At 40.0% G+C, this 18390-nt stretch overlaps 1 protein-coding gene across 1 annotated transcript; it reads right to left on the reverse strand.

The window, feature by feature from the left end:
- Window positions 1-1195: 1195 nt before the first annotated feature.
- GFPT2 (glutamine-fructose-6-phosphate transaminase 2) lies at window positions 1196-18076 on the reverse strand. The gene is made up of 19 exons (XM_009091418.4): window positions 17988-18076; window positions 13402-13509; window positions 12696-12794; window positions 11882-12007; window positions 11252-11310; window positions 10597-10731; window positions 9162-9223; window positions 7878-7957; window positions 7480-7597; window positions 6617-6780; window positions 6002-6097; window positions 5806-5903; window positions 5342-5462; window positions 5015-5172; window positions 4764-4878; window positions 4032-4159; window positions 3227-3394; window positions 2634-2795; window positions 1196-2054 (listed from the first exon to the last, which is right to left on the reverse strand). Exons 1-19 carry the CDS (start codon window positions 17992-17994, stop codon window positions 2010-2012), a joined length of 2049 nt encoding a protein of 682 aa, XP_009089666.1. The 5' UTR covers window positions 17995-18076; the 3' UTR covers window positions 1196-2009.
- Window positions 18077-18390: the final 314 nt, after the last annotated feature.

The raw sequence follows: 18390 nt of genomic DNA on the forward strand, positions 1-18390 counted from the left end.
CGCCTGTCCTGCTGCCGGCTCCTCACAGCTCTGGCAGGCGGGAGAAGCCCTCGGTGAGGCAAAGACCCACCCTGGGTAAGAGGCCGCACAGTGGCACGGTGACGTCACACGGGGGCAGCCTGGCACCACCCCACAGCACAGCAGGGCACAGCACAGCACCGCACAGCACATCAGGGCACAGCACCACACCCACAGCACCAGCACAGCAGGGCACAGCACCACACAGCACAGCAGGCCCCGGCCCACCAGTTGTGCACAGCCCCTGGAGCCTGGCTTCCCTCAGCTCTTCCAGAGGGATGGCGCAGGAGGGAAGGGATTTATTCCCTCCCCGAGCTATTTTCAACCCCACGCAAAAATCATAAGCCTTCTCTCCGTTACACACCCCCCGCCCTGACATGAGGACTGCTTGTTTTTAAAACAGGTGCTGCCTAAAAATAAACTCACTTTGCCACCTCTCCTAGGACTGATGAGAGCTTTCATTTCTGTGATTTCTGTTCTCACAGATGATTTTAGAAAAATGCATCTGTAATTTTTTTAATAAATCAATTGTCACATTGATACCTCGATATGCTTTGATAGTTCCACTGTTTAATATGAAGGGAATATTAATTCTAGATCAAGAGTGAAAGGGGTCTTTTCATCACTTACCAAAACATGTTAGATACAGAATAACATTCTTGGCATTTAGGTCAGATTAGTACTATATTTTTCGTTATGATTTTGATTTTTTTATGTGGTTACAAAAGGTACTATGGTAGTTTCCCCTAAGTAGCTACTATTGTAACAAGCTGGTGTAACACTTCTCAAGCTTTTAACCTAAGTAAACATTCAAACACCTCCATTTAGAGCCAAGCCTGCAGAGGAATATCAGAAACTTCACTAGTGAAATAGTTAATAAAATGCAGAAAAAATAAATCTTATGCTTTCTGGCCATTTGGAAATAAAAACCAAACAAATGAGCACAGAGCTTCTTGTGTGTATCTGCATTATTTTTTTGCAGGTTTATAAGTTCTCCCCCTACTGCAAGTTGGTTCACAACTATCAAAGTGTGTATTGCAAATATATAAGGTACTAAAATAGGACTTTCTTCAGACCTGAGATAGAAGTCATCAGGTTAAAAAAGCCAAAAAGCAACAAAAATGAAACAAATAAAAACCCAAACACACATACGCACACAAAAAACCAAACCACAAAATAAGAAGAATTATATAATCTTTTAATTGCATTGTCATTTCATTGTGCCCTCTTCAAACAAAAATATCACTTGAAAGACATCCAGTTCCCTTATTCTGTTGCACTATACATGTTATGCAAATAAGAGCTGGGGTGGCATACAAAACAAATGTCATTCTGGCTTTTCAAAACAGTTAAAAGAAGCAGAAATTGACAACATAGCTGGGAATTTACAGCCAGGGAAGAACTTTGCAAATGACTGGGTAAATATGAAACACAGATGCAACGGGGGAAGGGAAGCTGGGAAAGAAGAGGGGACAACAAATTTCCAGTTTGAGGCTGAAGGGGAAAAATCCCTAACAACTGTACAGAAGTATCAACATGCTCAGTATTTACATTCTGAGCATTACCAATGTTACAGATAAGCAATGTACTAAAAAAATAACTTAAAAAAAGCTATACAAATTGTACTTATAAATACTATATCTTTGAAACTAGTTATGTAGTGTAGGCTAAAAAAAATGTTCACAGTTACTCTGGAGAGAGCTGTATATATATATATTGCACAGTAAAAAATTCATTCAGTATACCATGTGTAAACAATTTTTATCTTCTTTGGTAATTTCAGGACTTAGAGAAGTATTTGCTGTGAGCAAAAGCACTTGGGTACAAGGCACATCAAAAGCTTTTAAAGCTGCAAGATAAATCCTTCTGCCACTTTCCAGTTAGCACTATCATTCTTTTTAGAAAAAACATTTACCTATCAATTCAGAACAACACATTCTACAAGTATAACTCAGAGGTCTGGTGACAAAGACATCAGCTGTTCTTGCCTGTTACTCTACAGTAACAGATTTGGCCAAATTTCTTGGGAAGTCCACCTAGAATGAAGAGACAGGCTTTCAGTATGACAGAGTAATACTGACATTGTGCATTTGACAGTTCATTTAGTGTGCTTTTTCTGACTTCCTAATGAGTTCTGCTTGATTCTAGACACATTAACACAACAGGCTATAGATCTAGGGATAATGACTTGCAGCTGAATTAATCCAAAACCCTCCTAACAAATACATTTTTTTTTTTGCAGAGGATACTTTTCCAAAGCAGTCATCATTGTCAAACTGACACATCAACAAACCAAGGTGTACAAAGCACTGACCTATTTTAAGTACAATATCATATTTCAAGATTAGATTCTATGAAGAAGTCTCATTTGCACTCTTAACTAACCAAACAGCTAAAGAGCTTTACAATTTTTTTAGAAGGATACTAATTAAAAAATACAATACTGAAGAATTGGCACTGAAATGTCACTTCTATAACCACATTCACTATAAGATTCACTAGTTATTTTCATAGCTAGTGAGTCTTAGATATGCCATATAACTGGGTCTCACTTTACACTGGTAGGAGGAAGTTCAAAACTGTTAAAAGTTGTGTTAAATATAGAAAATACTTACATCATATCCTCTGAGAACAGCCAGGTGAAATGAAAGTAACTGAAGAGGAATGACACTCAACACTCCTTGAAGGCAGTCAACTGTATGAGGCAGCTCAATGGTTTTGTAGGCAAATTTTGAGCTTTCAGTGTCTTCTTTAGAACACAGAATGATTGGACGACCCTGAAAATAAATTTTTGCATAGTTAAGTGAAGAGTAGCCTAGAACTGCTTTGAAATATTGTTCACAGCATGTCTGTATGTGTTTGAACACACTTAAGTAGCTAACAAAGGCAATGCTAGTCTTGCATAATGGCTATTGACTTTCATTATATTGCAAGATTTGAATGTTTTCACCCTGTAGAGTTTTAACATTATTCTATTTGCTTCAAAACAGAAAGAGCCCAAAACAACTAAGCCATATGAAAGCAGTTTTCACTGCTGATATTAACCTGTAATAACAACCTGCAATGCAGATGTAGCATCTTATTTATAACTTAATAATTAACAATAATCAGCAGTACATCCCTTTCCAAGTGCACAGTCAGCAGCAGGGCAGTGTGCACAATCTCTTTTCCTATGCCACAGGAGAAGGTAATTAGTTGAGCACTGTACCTGGCGAGCAGTGACCTGTTGCAGGGCATTCTGGCACTTGGTGAAGCAAGGATCCTTCATGATCACCATGATCACAGGCATTTGTTTATCTATTAGGGCCAAGGGCCCATGTTTCAGCTCACCAGCCAGGATACCTTCTGAGTGCATATAGGTGATTTCTTTTATTTTCTAAAAAAAAAAGAAAATGCTTCAAGTTATTACCAAATCAGCTGAGAAAAAACAGCCACAAGAATCAAAACACCAAGGCTGTGCTTCTGCCACTTAAATATATGTATCAAGTATTGGTGAAAACACACAGGTGGCTGCTGGGATTTCTAGTGGGCTGTGGGCAGCAGCAGAGCTCACCCAGGCACATGGAGGAACCAGAGGAATTTTAGGAACCAAACATCCAGCACAACCTTGGCTACTGCAGTCTACCTTTAACACACCAAACTCCCCTGAGCAATGGGTATGTGTCCATTTTACCAGGATGTTCATAACATAATTAATGACTTTCATGCATGAGCATCTCTTCTGAACATCAGCACATTGCATGTTTCTGATATTGTTTTAAAATGGGTCAACAACTTAAATTGTTAGTTTCTTGTTTTTAAATAGACTAATTAAACACTATGTTTATGATGTGAAAGAAACAAGAAAGTGGTATCGCATCCATTTGCCTTATGTATGTGTTTAAATGCTTCTAGTTATAAATAGTTTTTTTGCAGTAGAATTAAATTGTAATGAAGTATTAGATATAAGCTATATTGCAGAAGCCACAAAATATAATTTTAAACAATATCAAAGAATATTGAGAAGTTCCTACCAAAGCTCCTTCCAGACATGTGGCATAATTATACCCACGGCCCATAACCAGCAACGATCTCTGTTTGTACAGTTCAAGAGCCAAATCATGTATCTTCTCATCCAAGGACAAGACTTCTTTAATCATTTCTATTGAGACACAGAAAAAAAAAAAATCAATTTTTTAAATTGGAAAAAATAGTTCATTTGTACTAGAATGTTCTAATTATCTAATAGAACAAATACATTTAATGGAATTCAACCATTAATTTAGCAATTTGGACTGCAGTTTAAGGATATTTTCTTCCAGCCTTACTTATAGTAATAAATTTAAAACAACTATTGATTTAAGCAGGGCCCATACATACCATTCAAATCTCTAAAGGAAGTAATGAAATATCCATTTAAAATCACCTTGAATTAGTTTCATTTTATCTATCCTGATTTAAAGTGGGAGGTTTTTAAAATTTCAAACCACGAATTTAGGAGATCAAGTAATATTTCTCGTACAAAACTACCTTATTGTAATTAGAAAACCCAACCCATGAAAATTCCGATCTTCCTGCCAAGTTTCTTGGAAGAGCACTTGTAAAATTGGCAAACAGTGCAGAAGTGAACAGTCCATTTTTCTCATGTTGTCTGCCTTTCAGGATGAGGGGAAGAGTGAAACTTAAATGAGAAAGAAATATCCCTGAGTAGTATTTTACACTGCCAACATCCCCTACGCCTCCTCAAACTCAAAATATCAATATACCTGGCAATGATTTTAGTCCACTTATGATTTCCTGTCTCCTTTTCTGCAAGGAAATTCTGTCTTCAGACATCATTAGGCCAAACATTACAAGAGACACGAATTGGCTGGTATAGGCCTGCAGACAAAACAAAATATTTAGCAGCTAATTCTGCAGAGAGTGAATTTTATCTCAGTTTGAAGTGCTGCAATTGAAATTTGAGTTGTATTCCAGAGGGCTGAAGGGTGAAAGTCAAACCCTGAACAGGAATTACCTTTGTGCTTGCCACACCAATCTCAGGCCCTGCATTGATGTGCACACCACAGTCAGTCTCCCTGGATATTGAACTCCCAACTGTGTTTGTGATGCCAACTGTCAGAGCACGGCGTTCTTTACAATACCTCAAGGCCATGAGTGTATCTGCAGTTTCACCTGGAAAACATTCACACCTTCACTTCAGGTTGGCAGAGATAGTAATAATTCCTGAAAAGCATCAAAGTCTTCACAAGTGTGTTCTAAATAACTGTACCCCCACTTACATGATGCAAAGTGCAATGGAAAGCAATCTTAGAGCACTCACTCAACAGCAAATGCAGTTTACCTGACTGGCTTATAAAAAAGCACACATCATCCCTGAATACAGGTGTGTTCCTATCCAGGAAGTCACTGGCAAGTTCCACCATCACTGGTAATTCAGTTAATTCTTCCAGGACTTGTCGAGTCTGTATTCAAGCAGAACACAGTATTTGTTAATATTGCCACCCACTAATATTTGGACATTTTACAAATCAAGAGAAAATCTAAATGAATTCTTATTAGAAAAGCTGGTAATTACAGCTCACCAGAGATTTAAAAGCCAAGGTGGAAAAACTTAACTTCTAGCATGGTGATTAATGGCATTGGAACATTAATAAAGAATATGGCACTAAAGAAAGCTAAATAAAAGGGTGACATCCCTCAGTGAAAGACAAAGTCTGAGATAGAAGAAAAAGCAGATTAAAATCTGTTGTCTGAAAGCCCAGCAAGTAAGTTATAAATGCATTTCAGCCAAGGCTGGGAACATACAGCCACTGCAGCATGGTAACTGGTCCCACAGCCAATAATGATCAGTCTTCGGCATCTTCTGATTTCTTTCAAATGATCCTTCAGCCCCCCCAGAAGAACTGCAAACAAATAAATACACAATGATGTTTTTCATTTTCCAGATAGCACATTTACAAATTTCAAACTTAGTGCAGTTTGAAGGACTGTTCTCCATTACCTGTGCTGCTCTCAAAATTCACCCTGCCTCTCATTGTGTTGACAACTGATTCTGGTTGTTCAAAAATTTCTTTTTGCATGAAGGCACTGAAGTTACCTGTTTATAAAAACATGACATGGCAATGCTTAGGTTTGTTATTTTAAGTCTATTCCGGTTACAAAGAGAACTTTAAGACTAACTTGACTATGTTAGCCTAAATAAAAGCTTAGAATAGGCAAGAAGAAAGGAAGAATGGATAGGTCACTTTATTTGGTTGGTTCCATTTCCCAATACTTTCAAGGTAAATTAATTCCTTCATAAGGAAACATCCATGTTCCCCTTCGATTCTTAATTTATAGTCAAACTTTGCCAATAACTACAACATGTTAACATTAGTTACATTTTCAGTAGATAATGAAATGAATCGAAGTATCTATGACTTTTCCAAGGCTAAAATGGATAGGGTCCGTGGCTGCCCATTCTCTCTCGGTCTCAAAACTTGAAATTGTCAGCTCCTAGTACAAACAGCTTGAATAAAATGTAATTGTCACACATTAGCAGTTTGCTGCCTCATCTACTACACAAACAGTAACTATCCATCTTTGATGATACTCATTTACAGATGTTTCAACCCACCCTTCATGATTTGCTGCAATTCCATCTGCAAGGTCTGGATGGCCCGGGAAGGATCATCACTAGCTGAACGCTCCAGGCGGTGAATCGAGAGCTTCCCGTCAGTTACAGCTGCAATGTCATCATCTTCCAAGAAAATCACTCTGTTGGTGTGCTCAATGATAGCACTACAGAGAGAAAAACAGAAGCAAGATAAACCTGACAGGTCAGAATTGGCAATAGCAAAGCAATTAAATATGCCACAAGAGCACTTCCAGCCCTGCTTCTCGCTTCCTTTAGGACAGAGCTGCAGACAGAGCCATCCTAAAGGCAATGGCTCCATCTGCTGCTCCTCCTGCACTCTCACAGCAACCCACAGCAGGAGGCTCAGCAACCACTGCATGCATTCCTGCTGGTCTGAAGATGCCTCCCAGTGTCCTTGATGGATCCTGCTAAGGTCACGCTCTTATTTCCAAGATAAATGTGTGCCTGATGTCCAGGTTCCTGCCCAGCTTGGAACCACACCACTATTTTCCTCCTCCAATATCTGAATTGAAAACATCACAACCCCAACTAACCTATAGTCTGCCCAAATGCTCAGCTGATGAGTGGCCATTTGTACCCAAATTACTGTCCTACACTGGATGTATTTCACATAGAGGTCAGCAACTGGCAGATATTGCAGTTGTGAAGGTTTGTCAGCGGCATTTAAACTGCAAACATTTTTCAAGCACCTGAGCCTGGGGGCTTTCTGATGTTAGCTGGATTAAAAGCTCTTCTTTCAGAAAGCCGTTGTACAAGAGCAAGGCAGCTTGAAGTTCCAGAACCATCTCACTTTTAAGCAAAAAACCCCAGTATTTTCAGCAAAGTTGAAGTACTTTTACTACCTTGCATCTGAAGCAAAGAAGAATTCTACTGCTTTATCTCCAACAGCATGAAGGCAGGTTGAGCTATCCAGTCTTTTCATTTGGGAGTTGCAGATGTTCTTCACATTCTCAATGTTGCCTATTAAAGAAATGAGACATTCTAAATGCAAACCCATTTCTGTTCAGTTAAGATTACAGACTATACAGGTTTAGGGTATCAGAGTTACAGAAATAGGTTGGGGCATGGGACTTTCACATGAACTACACATTCAGTAGTATAAAAATATCCCCAGCCAAAAAGCTATCTGGGGCATCAGCTGGTAGTTTTATGGTACAAAACCCAATTAACCTAATTTCTAATCATAAAGTAACAGCAATTTAAGTTCTTAAAAATAATGTATTTTGATTTGTCAACTTACATGTTCTATACAAAACTGGAATCTGTTCAGTTGAGAGCTTGTACTTGCTCCTAACCCCAATGAGCAAAGGACTCCCTCTCCTAGAGGAAGGAAAACACTCAAGTTTATAAAGAGAAATGTGCATACAAAGAAGTTACCAGACATCAGTGAAGCTGAAAAGACAATATCCCATCTAGCTTCCTAAACATCCTTCAGCCATGATCCTAAGACCATTACATGGCAGGAATTCTATAAACTTGGTTCTTCTGTAAGATTCACCAAATATTATTATATAAGTAATTACCACATGCCTTGGTGATTCTTTACTTGTAAACTACATCCAGGTAGAGGAAAATGTGAATATATATGAATAAATGTGAATATCAACCAGCTCTTTTCTTTGCAGTAATCAGAAAACTTCTTAGTACAGGGACCAATTTGAACCAAAGCTTACTTTGCCTCTAAAGTGAGACAACAGTAAGCTCCTGTGCTCTTTAGAATTGAAGTACTGTTACACTCTTTAGCCTTTCAAACTCAGAAACATCAACCATCCCTACTGCACCTCTGAAACTGTAGAATATTAAGATAATTTTTTAATTATATGGGTTGCATGTCACTGAAGACCTTATTAAAAAAATATCACAGGAATAAAAGAACAAGTCACACTCAGATTACAAGATTAGCTTCTCCTAAATCCCTCAGCCCTAAAACCCAAACCTGAACCGCATATAGAATAGTTCATTTCAGAAGATGTTCTCCAGTTGGAGTGATGATACAGCTGGCTTTTTCAAAATTTTAATGTAGTCTTATTTTAGACCACTGAAGCAATGGGCTTTTGGGTTGTAATATAAAACAGTCTTTATTCCCATCACTTGCTATTTTAATCACTTGCTATGTCACTTGCTATTTTAATATCTTTACATTTCCTGAAAGTTGTTTTTCAAGTCATAAATAAAAGTAGAACTTAACACAGAAAGACACCATAAATGCTATGACAGCTATAGAACTCTATTTGTATAACCTGTTACTGTGATGGTGTTTCAGCCCACATGATTATACTTATCTCAGTCTTTACTCAATGGGAACTAAAACTGAACAATATTCCCTTCCCTCTCCCCTTTTTGATAGAGGAAAAATGTTAGCATGCTCTTAATACAAATTTAGAAACACAAAGATTCTTTATTGACTCACTGATTTTGGTTAATTAAGCACTTTAAACATCAATATTTTAGTATCTTTAAGAGGCTGGCCTTTTTTTAACCTAATAAAAAGCATGCATTATGTATAAAATGGACTTTTACTAACCTGGTAGCAACAGCTTCACCTGGGTAATAGATGCTCTTGAAAACCAATGCAAAAGCACCTTCCTGGAAACCACGAATACAAAGGAGAAAAAAAAGATCTTAAACAACTTATCTCAAATAGTTGCATCTCATTAAACTGGGGCCCCTCTCTGAAGAGGCACTGAAGGAGCTGCTATCAGGAGTCTCTTCCTGGAGGGCAGACTGCACCTTTAAAGGAATTGGCCTTGGAGCAGAGCAAGCTGACATTAACGTGCAACAGCTAAAAGATCAGGAAGTGAGCACTTAGCCTCTCTTTATAAACAAAAACAATAAACTTGAATGCAAAGGTTATGAAAATGTCAGAGATGCTACTCATAATCAACATGAAGATTGTTAGACATTTACTTTCAGTAAGACCTTCAATCAGAATTTCACTTGTAGTGCATTCCCATGCAGTTTCAACTAAAAACCTGCAGTTACTATTCCTAGTTCAAGCAGCGAATTCTCATGAATGTATTAAAAAAAAAATACAAAAAATCCACAACACCAGAAAAAAAAAAACAAACCAGAAACAACTCTACAGTACTAACACAGCTGGCAGACTCCTGGAGGAAGATTCCCAAAGCAGGAGCCAAGGGCCCCCACCCTGCCAGCAGGACAGAGATGGCGACATTCCCTCCTCTCCCAGGGCTCCACTCGGAGCACTCCGCCCCTGTTCTGGGGTCAGGAGAAGCCTCCCTTCCCCTCAGCTCTGGGGCTGCTCCCTCTTGACCCACACAGGCCCTGCCTTGGTGTGGATTCCAGCCCTGCTGAAAGGAATCCTACAGAGCTGCTTTAAAGAGGAGACTGAGAAACTGCAGGAAGGGGAGGGAAAACATCTGCCCAGAGACTGGGGGAGGAAACAAAGCCAGCTTTCTCCAAGTTTGCAATGCATCTATCAAAGTTTTTAAGCATTCACATACAGAGTAACAGTAGATTCCCACTTCACAGTTTGGAAACCAGTCCAGCTTGTTAGATCTATTTCCAAATAGGAGAGCCAAGGCATTGGCCAAACTTGAATCACAGCAGTGTTTCAACACGATCAGAATAACCTTTAGGAACACACTGCCATTTATGAGAGATTTTAACCCCCAGAGGCTCCTATTACTTTTTTAATTTAAACTGCTTCATTAAAAAGCTGTAACTTCTTGCTAAAAACAAAACAAGACAAAAAACTCAACAAACAAAACGCACTGCTACTGCAATTTAAAGATTTAACAGTGAAAAGCCTTTGAAGTCTCCAAAATTTTAATCTCATTTCTTGGTCTATTAAGCATTATTTAGAAGCCTAAAAGTGTTATTTGCAGCACCTTCTAAGAATTCCTGCACAGGATCTAAATGCATAAGGCAGAATGCTAAAGAACCCCACAAACAGCTTATACTGTTTTACAGGGGAAAAAAAGTCATTTCCCACTTACCAACTGTTGAATAACTCTCTCTACCAAGGCTGAAAAACTGGTGTCTTCACTCTCTCTGTTGTCATACATGTACTTGATCAATTTGGGGATTGTTTCTGTATCTGTTTCAGACTCAAATTCATATCCTTTGCTCTCCTGAAATATCATATAGAAGAGTGAAAATTTTTGTTTTGGATTGTGTCCATCCTGAGGCAGCAAACACTGAAGAACCTCTCAGCTGCCTCCCACCAGAAACTGCAGTCAGAGCTCAGAGCACAACATTGGACCAGGGCATATAAATCACTATAGATAAAATACAAGGACTTATGTCATAGATACTTTATGGGAAATGCTGGAATAAGACCCATAGTAAGACTTGTTTGGCATCTGTGAAGCAGCAAGAGACAGGAGGGAGCCCACTCCACACACCCTCTCAGAGAATCTCAGCACAAACTGCTACTCTGCTCATAAATACTTTGCATTTAGGATTACAGGAACATATTGCACTTCACCAGTTCCTGAGTATCTTTATTAGGCAGACCCTTTCACACAGCTTTTTTATAGATGACATCAAGAAACTTGAATATTCATGTTCCACTGAAGTCATGAACAACCTGATGGTACTTTGGGGGAGTATTAACTTTCTAGTTTTAGAATTGAGTTGCCACAGACTCACCAGAAATTTTCTCAGGTCCTTATAGTTTGTGATGATTCCATTATGGATGACAACAAATTCTAAGAGAAAAAAAAATAGATTTAGTCATGAGCAACAAAAAATTAAATTATTTAATTCAGAACACAAAATTACAAGGGGGAAAAAAGGCTTAGAAGTACACTTTAAACCATCTGCTATTGCTTTCAGACCTACAGCTTATCACAACATGGACAACTGCAAACAGAAGCTTACAAATTCTGAAAGCATACAAAGGCAGTTCCAAATTATTGAGAGATTTCTAAACTACATCTAGTAGAGCACCAAAACATTTCAAGTAAAGGATGATATGAAATCTCCCTTTTCTGGACCAGGCAATATTGACACATTCACATTTTCAGTCTTACTTTTCAAAACAAGAATGTTGTACTTTGATTAACTTGCAATTTTCAGAGAACAGATATCATTAATTTTTAGTGTTGCTTTAGCCTGAGAAGAGCCTATTTCATTTTAAAAGTGTCTGAACTAAATAGAATGGTAACAGCTTAGCCCTACTATCAAAAATAGATACCATAGCAATAGTAAGAACATTAGTGTTCTGTGGATTGAATCATTTCAGATTTGTGTGCTTCAAGTGCTGCAGAGATTACATACCATTCCTTTTATCTGATCTCTGAGGGTGACTGTTTATTGCACTTGGTACTCCATGGGTCGCCCAGCGAGTATGAGCAATTCCAAAATGTGTTTCAAAATCTGTTTTTGAATCCAGGTCATCTTGTTCTATACAGGAGAAATGCAGTTTACTGAATAATTAATATTGCCTCTCTCCCTCTCTCACACACACACAATTAGTAAAACACAAAGACAATTCCTACAGACAAAAATCTAAAAGCTATCTTCTGTTTTTTGGGGGGTTTTTTTAACCATTTGCTTTCTTGACATTACACTTCAGAAAGTTCAAGCTACTGTGATTAAAACCTTGTTTGCCAAGCCATGAGCATTTTTAGCCAACACTAACAGACAGGCTAACAGACCCCATTACTACAAATTATAATGTAAACCTATTAAAACACAACTTCAGGCTTTCACAGATGGAAGCACTGCATAAAGCAGATTGTGATGACAGCCAGCTGCTTAAATGGTCATAAATTCTGTCAGAGTGCATGTTTCAGCATTTCAGCCATGCAGCACAGAAATCACATGAGTAAAGAGGAGCCCAGGTTTTGAACAAAGGAGCAACCAAAAGAAGGGAGAATAGACTGACAATTTCACAGTGCTAGATCTGAAGATCAGCTTGCTTTTTTAAGTGCAGATTTGAGGGACACCAAAAAATTAGCTGCTTGGATTTCACAATGCAGTTATTGCAGATGCAAAATCATAACTGCAATTTTATGGTCTGACTTTCTGCTGAGATGCAGATAGTATCTGACTGGGAGGCCAAAGTAAAGGGGTCGTTTTTAACACTTACTGTACAACTCTTCTTCCAGGGCCTTTACTTTTCCTCTCTTCTTAACCAGTTTGATGAATCTTTCTTTATCTTCATTATTATTCCCATCAATTGCCACTCCTACAGCACAGGATTTAAAGCATGAAATACACTGGAATGAAGCAAAGGCTGAGAAAATACACACAGGCACACACCACTGAAATCAGTCTTTTTAAGTTACCCTTTAAAGGGATATAGTTGAAGACTGTTGCTAGAGCTGTGCATGTTCAAATGAAACCACATCAAGTCTTATCCACTGCACAGATTAAAACATACATGAGCCATCTCACATTGTATTTGATAACAGACTGAAATATTTTGCCTGATGAAATGAGCCAACTCGAATTTAAGACAAGTTTAATCTTCCCCATCCTTCACTGTGATTCACATTCAAAAAAAAGGCTAAGGTACAAACTACATAGCCCCTGTATAGAGATCTTTTCCCACACCCTGTTTGTTTGGCTTACTGTGCACTAACCTCAACCATCTAATTACAGAGCTAAACACCCAATTCTAAGTCCTGAGGAAAGCTGTAGCACTCCAAGAATCAAGCTAATTAGTTCTGATCTGTAGTTAATCTGTAGAATAAAGAAAAATCCAAGAGGCCAGACACTGAAAGTACCCAAAAACCCCAAAATGGAACGAGCTGTTGGTTGCTAAAATTAATTTGTTGAGTTGGTTAACATACCTGCAGAGTCATAGCCTCTGTATTCCAGTCTCTGTAATCCTTTTATCAGGGTTTCATATATTTCCTTCCTAGTGCGAGGCACTCTGTAGTTTAGATAAGCAAAAATTCCTGTTTAAAGAGAAAGGGGGAAGGAGGGGGGGAAAGAAGCAAAGAGGTTATTTCAAAAATTTGCATCACTTCAGACTCAATTTAAAACTCTTTAAAACTAGTGTCAGGGAGAAGTCCTAGGGGCACCCAGCCTCCCATTTAGTACAATTCCTTCTAATGCATTTTGAAATGGAAAGAATTCAAGTACAATAAAGGACTCAGAAGCCTAATTTCAACACATAACACAAAGTTCACTGGCGAATTTCACTCGCCTCATATTACCCACCAAGAGTTAAACAGTTAGGAGAGGTAAAAAAAAACCACTTTTCACGAAAACCACAGCTGAAAATGGGAACATTGTGATCTATTTCATATCCAGGCATTCAAAGAGGGAATATATTCACCAGTACTAACACAAGGAGACTTTTGTAATCCAAGTCATGGCCTTAAATACCCATGGGTAGGTACGAGGCACAACATCTATTTCTGAAAGGCTCCAGCTTAATCCTGTATGCAACAGCCACTTCAGCAGAAAGAGAATGGAGAGGCAAACACGAGGAAAGGGCAGAAGTCAATAGGGTGGGACAACAAAGGAAAGAAACAGAAGGTACAAAACAGGGTCACCCACAGCACAGCACTCCCCCTGCGCTGCCTCAGCACAATGCCCAAGCCAGGCGGGCACAGGAGCCCCTGTCAGCTCCTCGGGGCATCGCGAGGAGGATCTCCCCGATCCCTCTCCTCTTCAATAGACCAGCCATCGACCAAGAAAAAAGCTTTTTTTTTTTAGTTTGGGGCTTGGTTCCCCCACCCTAATTCTTTTTTTTTTTTTTTTAGTAAACAGGCATTTTTTTATTAGAAGGGTGTTGGGGATGTTGTTTTATCTTTAGAAAAGATGTAAGATGAAAGAGTCACCTGCAAAGGAAAACACAGCCTTTCCTTTTCTCTGCCTACTGCTCTTCCTGCAACTCTGGCATTTATATAGATACATTAGGACCCTTTATTAACTCTTACAAATCTGTACCCCAATAAAACAAAACCAACTAATTTTGCTGTTTCAACAGTTTCTCCGAGCAACAAGTCAGGATTGGAGACTACAGTTAGAAAAAAACCCCATAATTTAGGAGCTCTTCAGATAAGCAGTTCAGACAAGTGTTTTAGATAGAGAAAGCCTTTGTTTGAAATTTAACACCCTCTTCCCCCTCAATTAAGGCTTTTGAACTGTAAATGGCCATAGTGAAGAAGCTGTTATAATGATACACCAATAAATCTCCCTTACAAATATTACTGCGAATTTGGTTACTCTGCTGGTTTATAAGACATTAATACTGTTGATTTGACAGTGAGACAAAGAGAGCATTACATGTGCCTCTGAATTTATTTTGGAAAAATTAAAGGGTGGATAATACTTTTCTGCTTCAGAAGTGAGATTTATGAGGAGCTCAGCCTAATTATTTCTAGTGCATCCAACATTAACGGAGACATTAAGACAATAGTTGCATTTAAGGAGGTATTTGGGAATTTGAGCTGCTTAATACTGTTCTTCATGGATGCTTTGAGAAATAATGCCTCTGGTTATAAGAAGTCACTTCAGACTGAGAGCCTGTTGATCATTTTTCCAGACAGATATTTACCGTTCCCTGGCACTAACCACGAACCTCAAAAGCAGCATTCTTCAATTTCTTCAATACGAATTTCTCAACATCATTCCAAAACATTGCCACACCTCATTTCAGATCCAGCTCTACTTTCTAGGCCAGATTTCACAATGAATTTAAGCCTCAACATCCTTGTATGTTCCATGTGGCATCTTTCACTACACAGAGCTCCAGGAAGAACCTTCCTCTGGGACCATCCCTACAATGCTACCAGTGTGCTGCAGTTGTTAAAAAGATCCTTGTTTCCAGGGAATTGGAGCTGCACTTCCACACACGTGCATTAGAAGATGCAGAAGTCACCAGAGGCCATTTAAAATGAAAACAATAGCTGCAGCCTGACTTCAAAGAACATGTTATAAACTCTTCCAGTTAAGGGAAATAAATCTTACTCTAAGCACTGAGAGTAACACTTTCTCTAGTACGTTTCTGTTTTGTGATTTATCCACTCACGTATTTTTTCCCTCCTCAGTCATCATTTTGGCCAGATTTAAAGCACATTACTCAACTCATGTAGAAATAATTTGTGATAAAGACTCCTTGTATCTTAATTCTTTCTGGAAGCACACCAGTATGACTGAATCTCAGCTGAATCATCTTATGATAAGAGTTTTGTGATGCAAACAAGTTCCTTTATGATGGCCTCCCCAAGGTATTAGATGCCATTTCCAGATCTTGCTTCCTTCATGAGACTCAAAAACATAAAATCCAGGAAAAGCACCCAAGAAGTGTTTTACTAAGACATTGTCCTCTTGATCTGAATGCTAAATCTAGTTTATAACTTTCCATAATCACAATTTGCTTAGAAAGATGAACTAGGTCAATAGTGTATGGCTTACCTTTAGAAGCAGATGCTAAAAACAGAAAGAGAAGGTTGCTGAAACATAATTAAAAACAGTTTCACTCACATGCAGACACTGAAAGCAAGGCTCTCCCTTTACATGTATATCAAGACTTTAGAGTTTCCCTTTTCAGGTTTACAAGCAGAGCATCAGAAGAAGGAAAAGTAAATGAAGTATTTTTTGTGGGAAAATTCCACAAGAACTCTTGCAATTGCAAGATTTCACCAAAATCAACAAGGGGGCAGCCTATACTTGAAGTTTGAACAAAATTATTTACTTTTTGAAAAATAAAAGGATACCCCTAAGCACATTGTTGATGCCAAAAACTTAGCTTTGAAAAAGTCTCAACTTCATATCCTGATGAAACTTTGATTTAAAAGAGGCCATCAGTTTAAGTGCATCTTGAGTTTTTTTAAACCCTGAATAGTTTTGCTTGAATACTTTGACTATACTGTCTTACATCTGAGAATGATAACATCTCTACTTTGCTTCCTTACGAGCATGTTTATAGCAGAATTTATGACCTGTGTATTTTCAAAACATAAACCAAGGGCTGTAAATCTTCTTGTGCTACCTGAAGCCAAAGAAAACAAATAAGGTCCATTATCAGCACTTAAACCTGGAAAGATGTGAAAAAATAAAAACAACAACAAACAAGTCATTTCAGAACTGCTAGCTGCAGTTTCTAGAACTCCTACACTGCGTACAGAGATCAGCATAGCAGGCTGAGGGATATCTTTCATATCCATAAACAATGGAATATAAAAGGTTTCTAAATGCTGATGGGAAAAAACCTTGCTCTACTCTCACCCTTGATGAACTGCTGCTCTTTGCCATTTCATACTGAGTCACTTGCTCCACCCCAAGTTGGATGTTCCGCCGAACACCCAGAACACTGTTAACACCCTCACTTCCCAATCAATACACAGCCCAGACATGCAAAGTTTTTGATGTTACCATTGCGTGTCTCAGGGCTTGCCGTGGCTACCCCAGGGTGGCTCAGGCACTGGGCCAAGTCTCTCACCTGGAGGGGTTTTGTTTAGAAGGCACCGAGTTTGTCTCATTGATAGCGATCTGTCACGTAGGAGCTCACACAATGGCAGCTGAAACAGTATCACCTCGTGTTTCTATTCAAGTGACAGAGGATTCCAGAGCTCCTTGCTCCTTCTGAGGTTACAATTTAAAAGGATGAGGAGGCAAGGAAAAGATACCTCATTCAGAAAGTACAATTTTGGGAGCAGTAACTCAACTCACTTTCAGTCTGCACCCCACAAAAGAGGTTTTGTTGATGACAACAAAGTACAAGTGCAAATTTTTCTACTTTCATCAGACTTGAGAGGAGATGTCAGGGACAGATTGGCAAAGTTTCACTAAACTTTCCTCCATAACCAAATAAAATCGCGTTAGCAGCTTCCGAACCCACACATTGATTTCCATCTGATCCGAAGCATACCTAAGCAATTGTGTACAGGGTATAGGAATTATCTTTTCCATCTCATCTTTATTAGGAGAAATGAGGTGAATAAACTCACAACAGCCAGGAATTAAGCTCCTTCACTGCCTTTGTTTGAAAACCACAAACTCTCCCTTATCGCTCCAGCTCGGAAGTGAGTCAGGATTAATCAATCCCTAGTCCCGGATTAGGAAAGACAGAGCCCAGCGCATCCCTTGCATCAGAGGCAGCAGGACCAGGAGCAGAGGTTAACCGGGCACCCCGGGCACCCCCGGGACAGCCGGGCGGTGGGAACGGGACGATTTCCGTCCCAAGAGCGGGGACACGCCGCCAGGCACGGGGGGCTCGGGCAGGGAGGAGCGGAACGGCGATCGCATCTCTTGGGAGAAGGGCAGGGCCGAGGGGCTTCACCTTCACCTGCCGGGCGCTCGCTGTCCTTCCCACCCCCCAGAAGGATGCAGCGGGGCCAGTCCCGAGCGACACCGCTGGGCTTGGGGACAAAGCCGCCCTTGTCCCTTGCTGGCCGGGCTCAGCCCGCGCTCCGTCACTCACCGCACATGGTGGCAGCGCACGGTCCCTCCCGCTCCCGGCGAACGCGGCTGACGCCGGGCCGGCCCCGCCGCCTGCGGCTCTTATGCTCCGGTTACGGGGCCGGGCCGGCCCTGCCTCCGCCCGCCCCTGCTCGGGGCCCCGCGGGGGGACAGAGCCCAGGGAAGGGACAGAGCCCAGGGAAGGGGTAGAGCCCATGGGAGACAGAGCCCAGGGAAGGGACAGAGCCCAGGGAAGGGACAGAGCCCAGGGAAGGGACAGAGCCCAGGGAAGGGGTAGAGCCCATGGGAGACAGAGACCGGCGGGACCTCGGCGGATCCCGCCCTGCCGGGCCCTGCCGAGCTCGGCGCACGGGGACGCCCAGAGCCATTAAGCTCGGGAAAAACCTTCCAGATCACCAAGTCCG

The sequence above is a fragment of the Serinus canaria genome, chromosome 13 (genome assembly GCF_022539315.1).
Source record: "Serinus canaria isolate serCan28SL12 chromosome 13, serCan2020, whole genome shotgun sequence".
In the NCBI taxonomy this organism is placed as follows: domain Eukaryota; kingdom Metazoa; phylum Chordata; class Aves; order Passeriformes; family Fringillidae; genus Serinus; species Serinus canaria.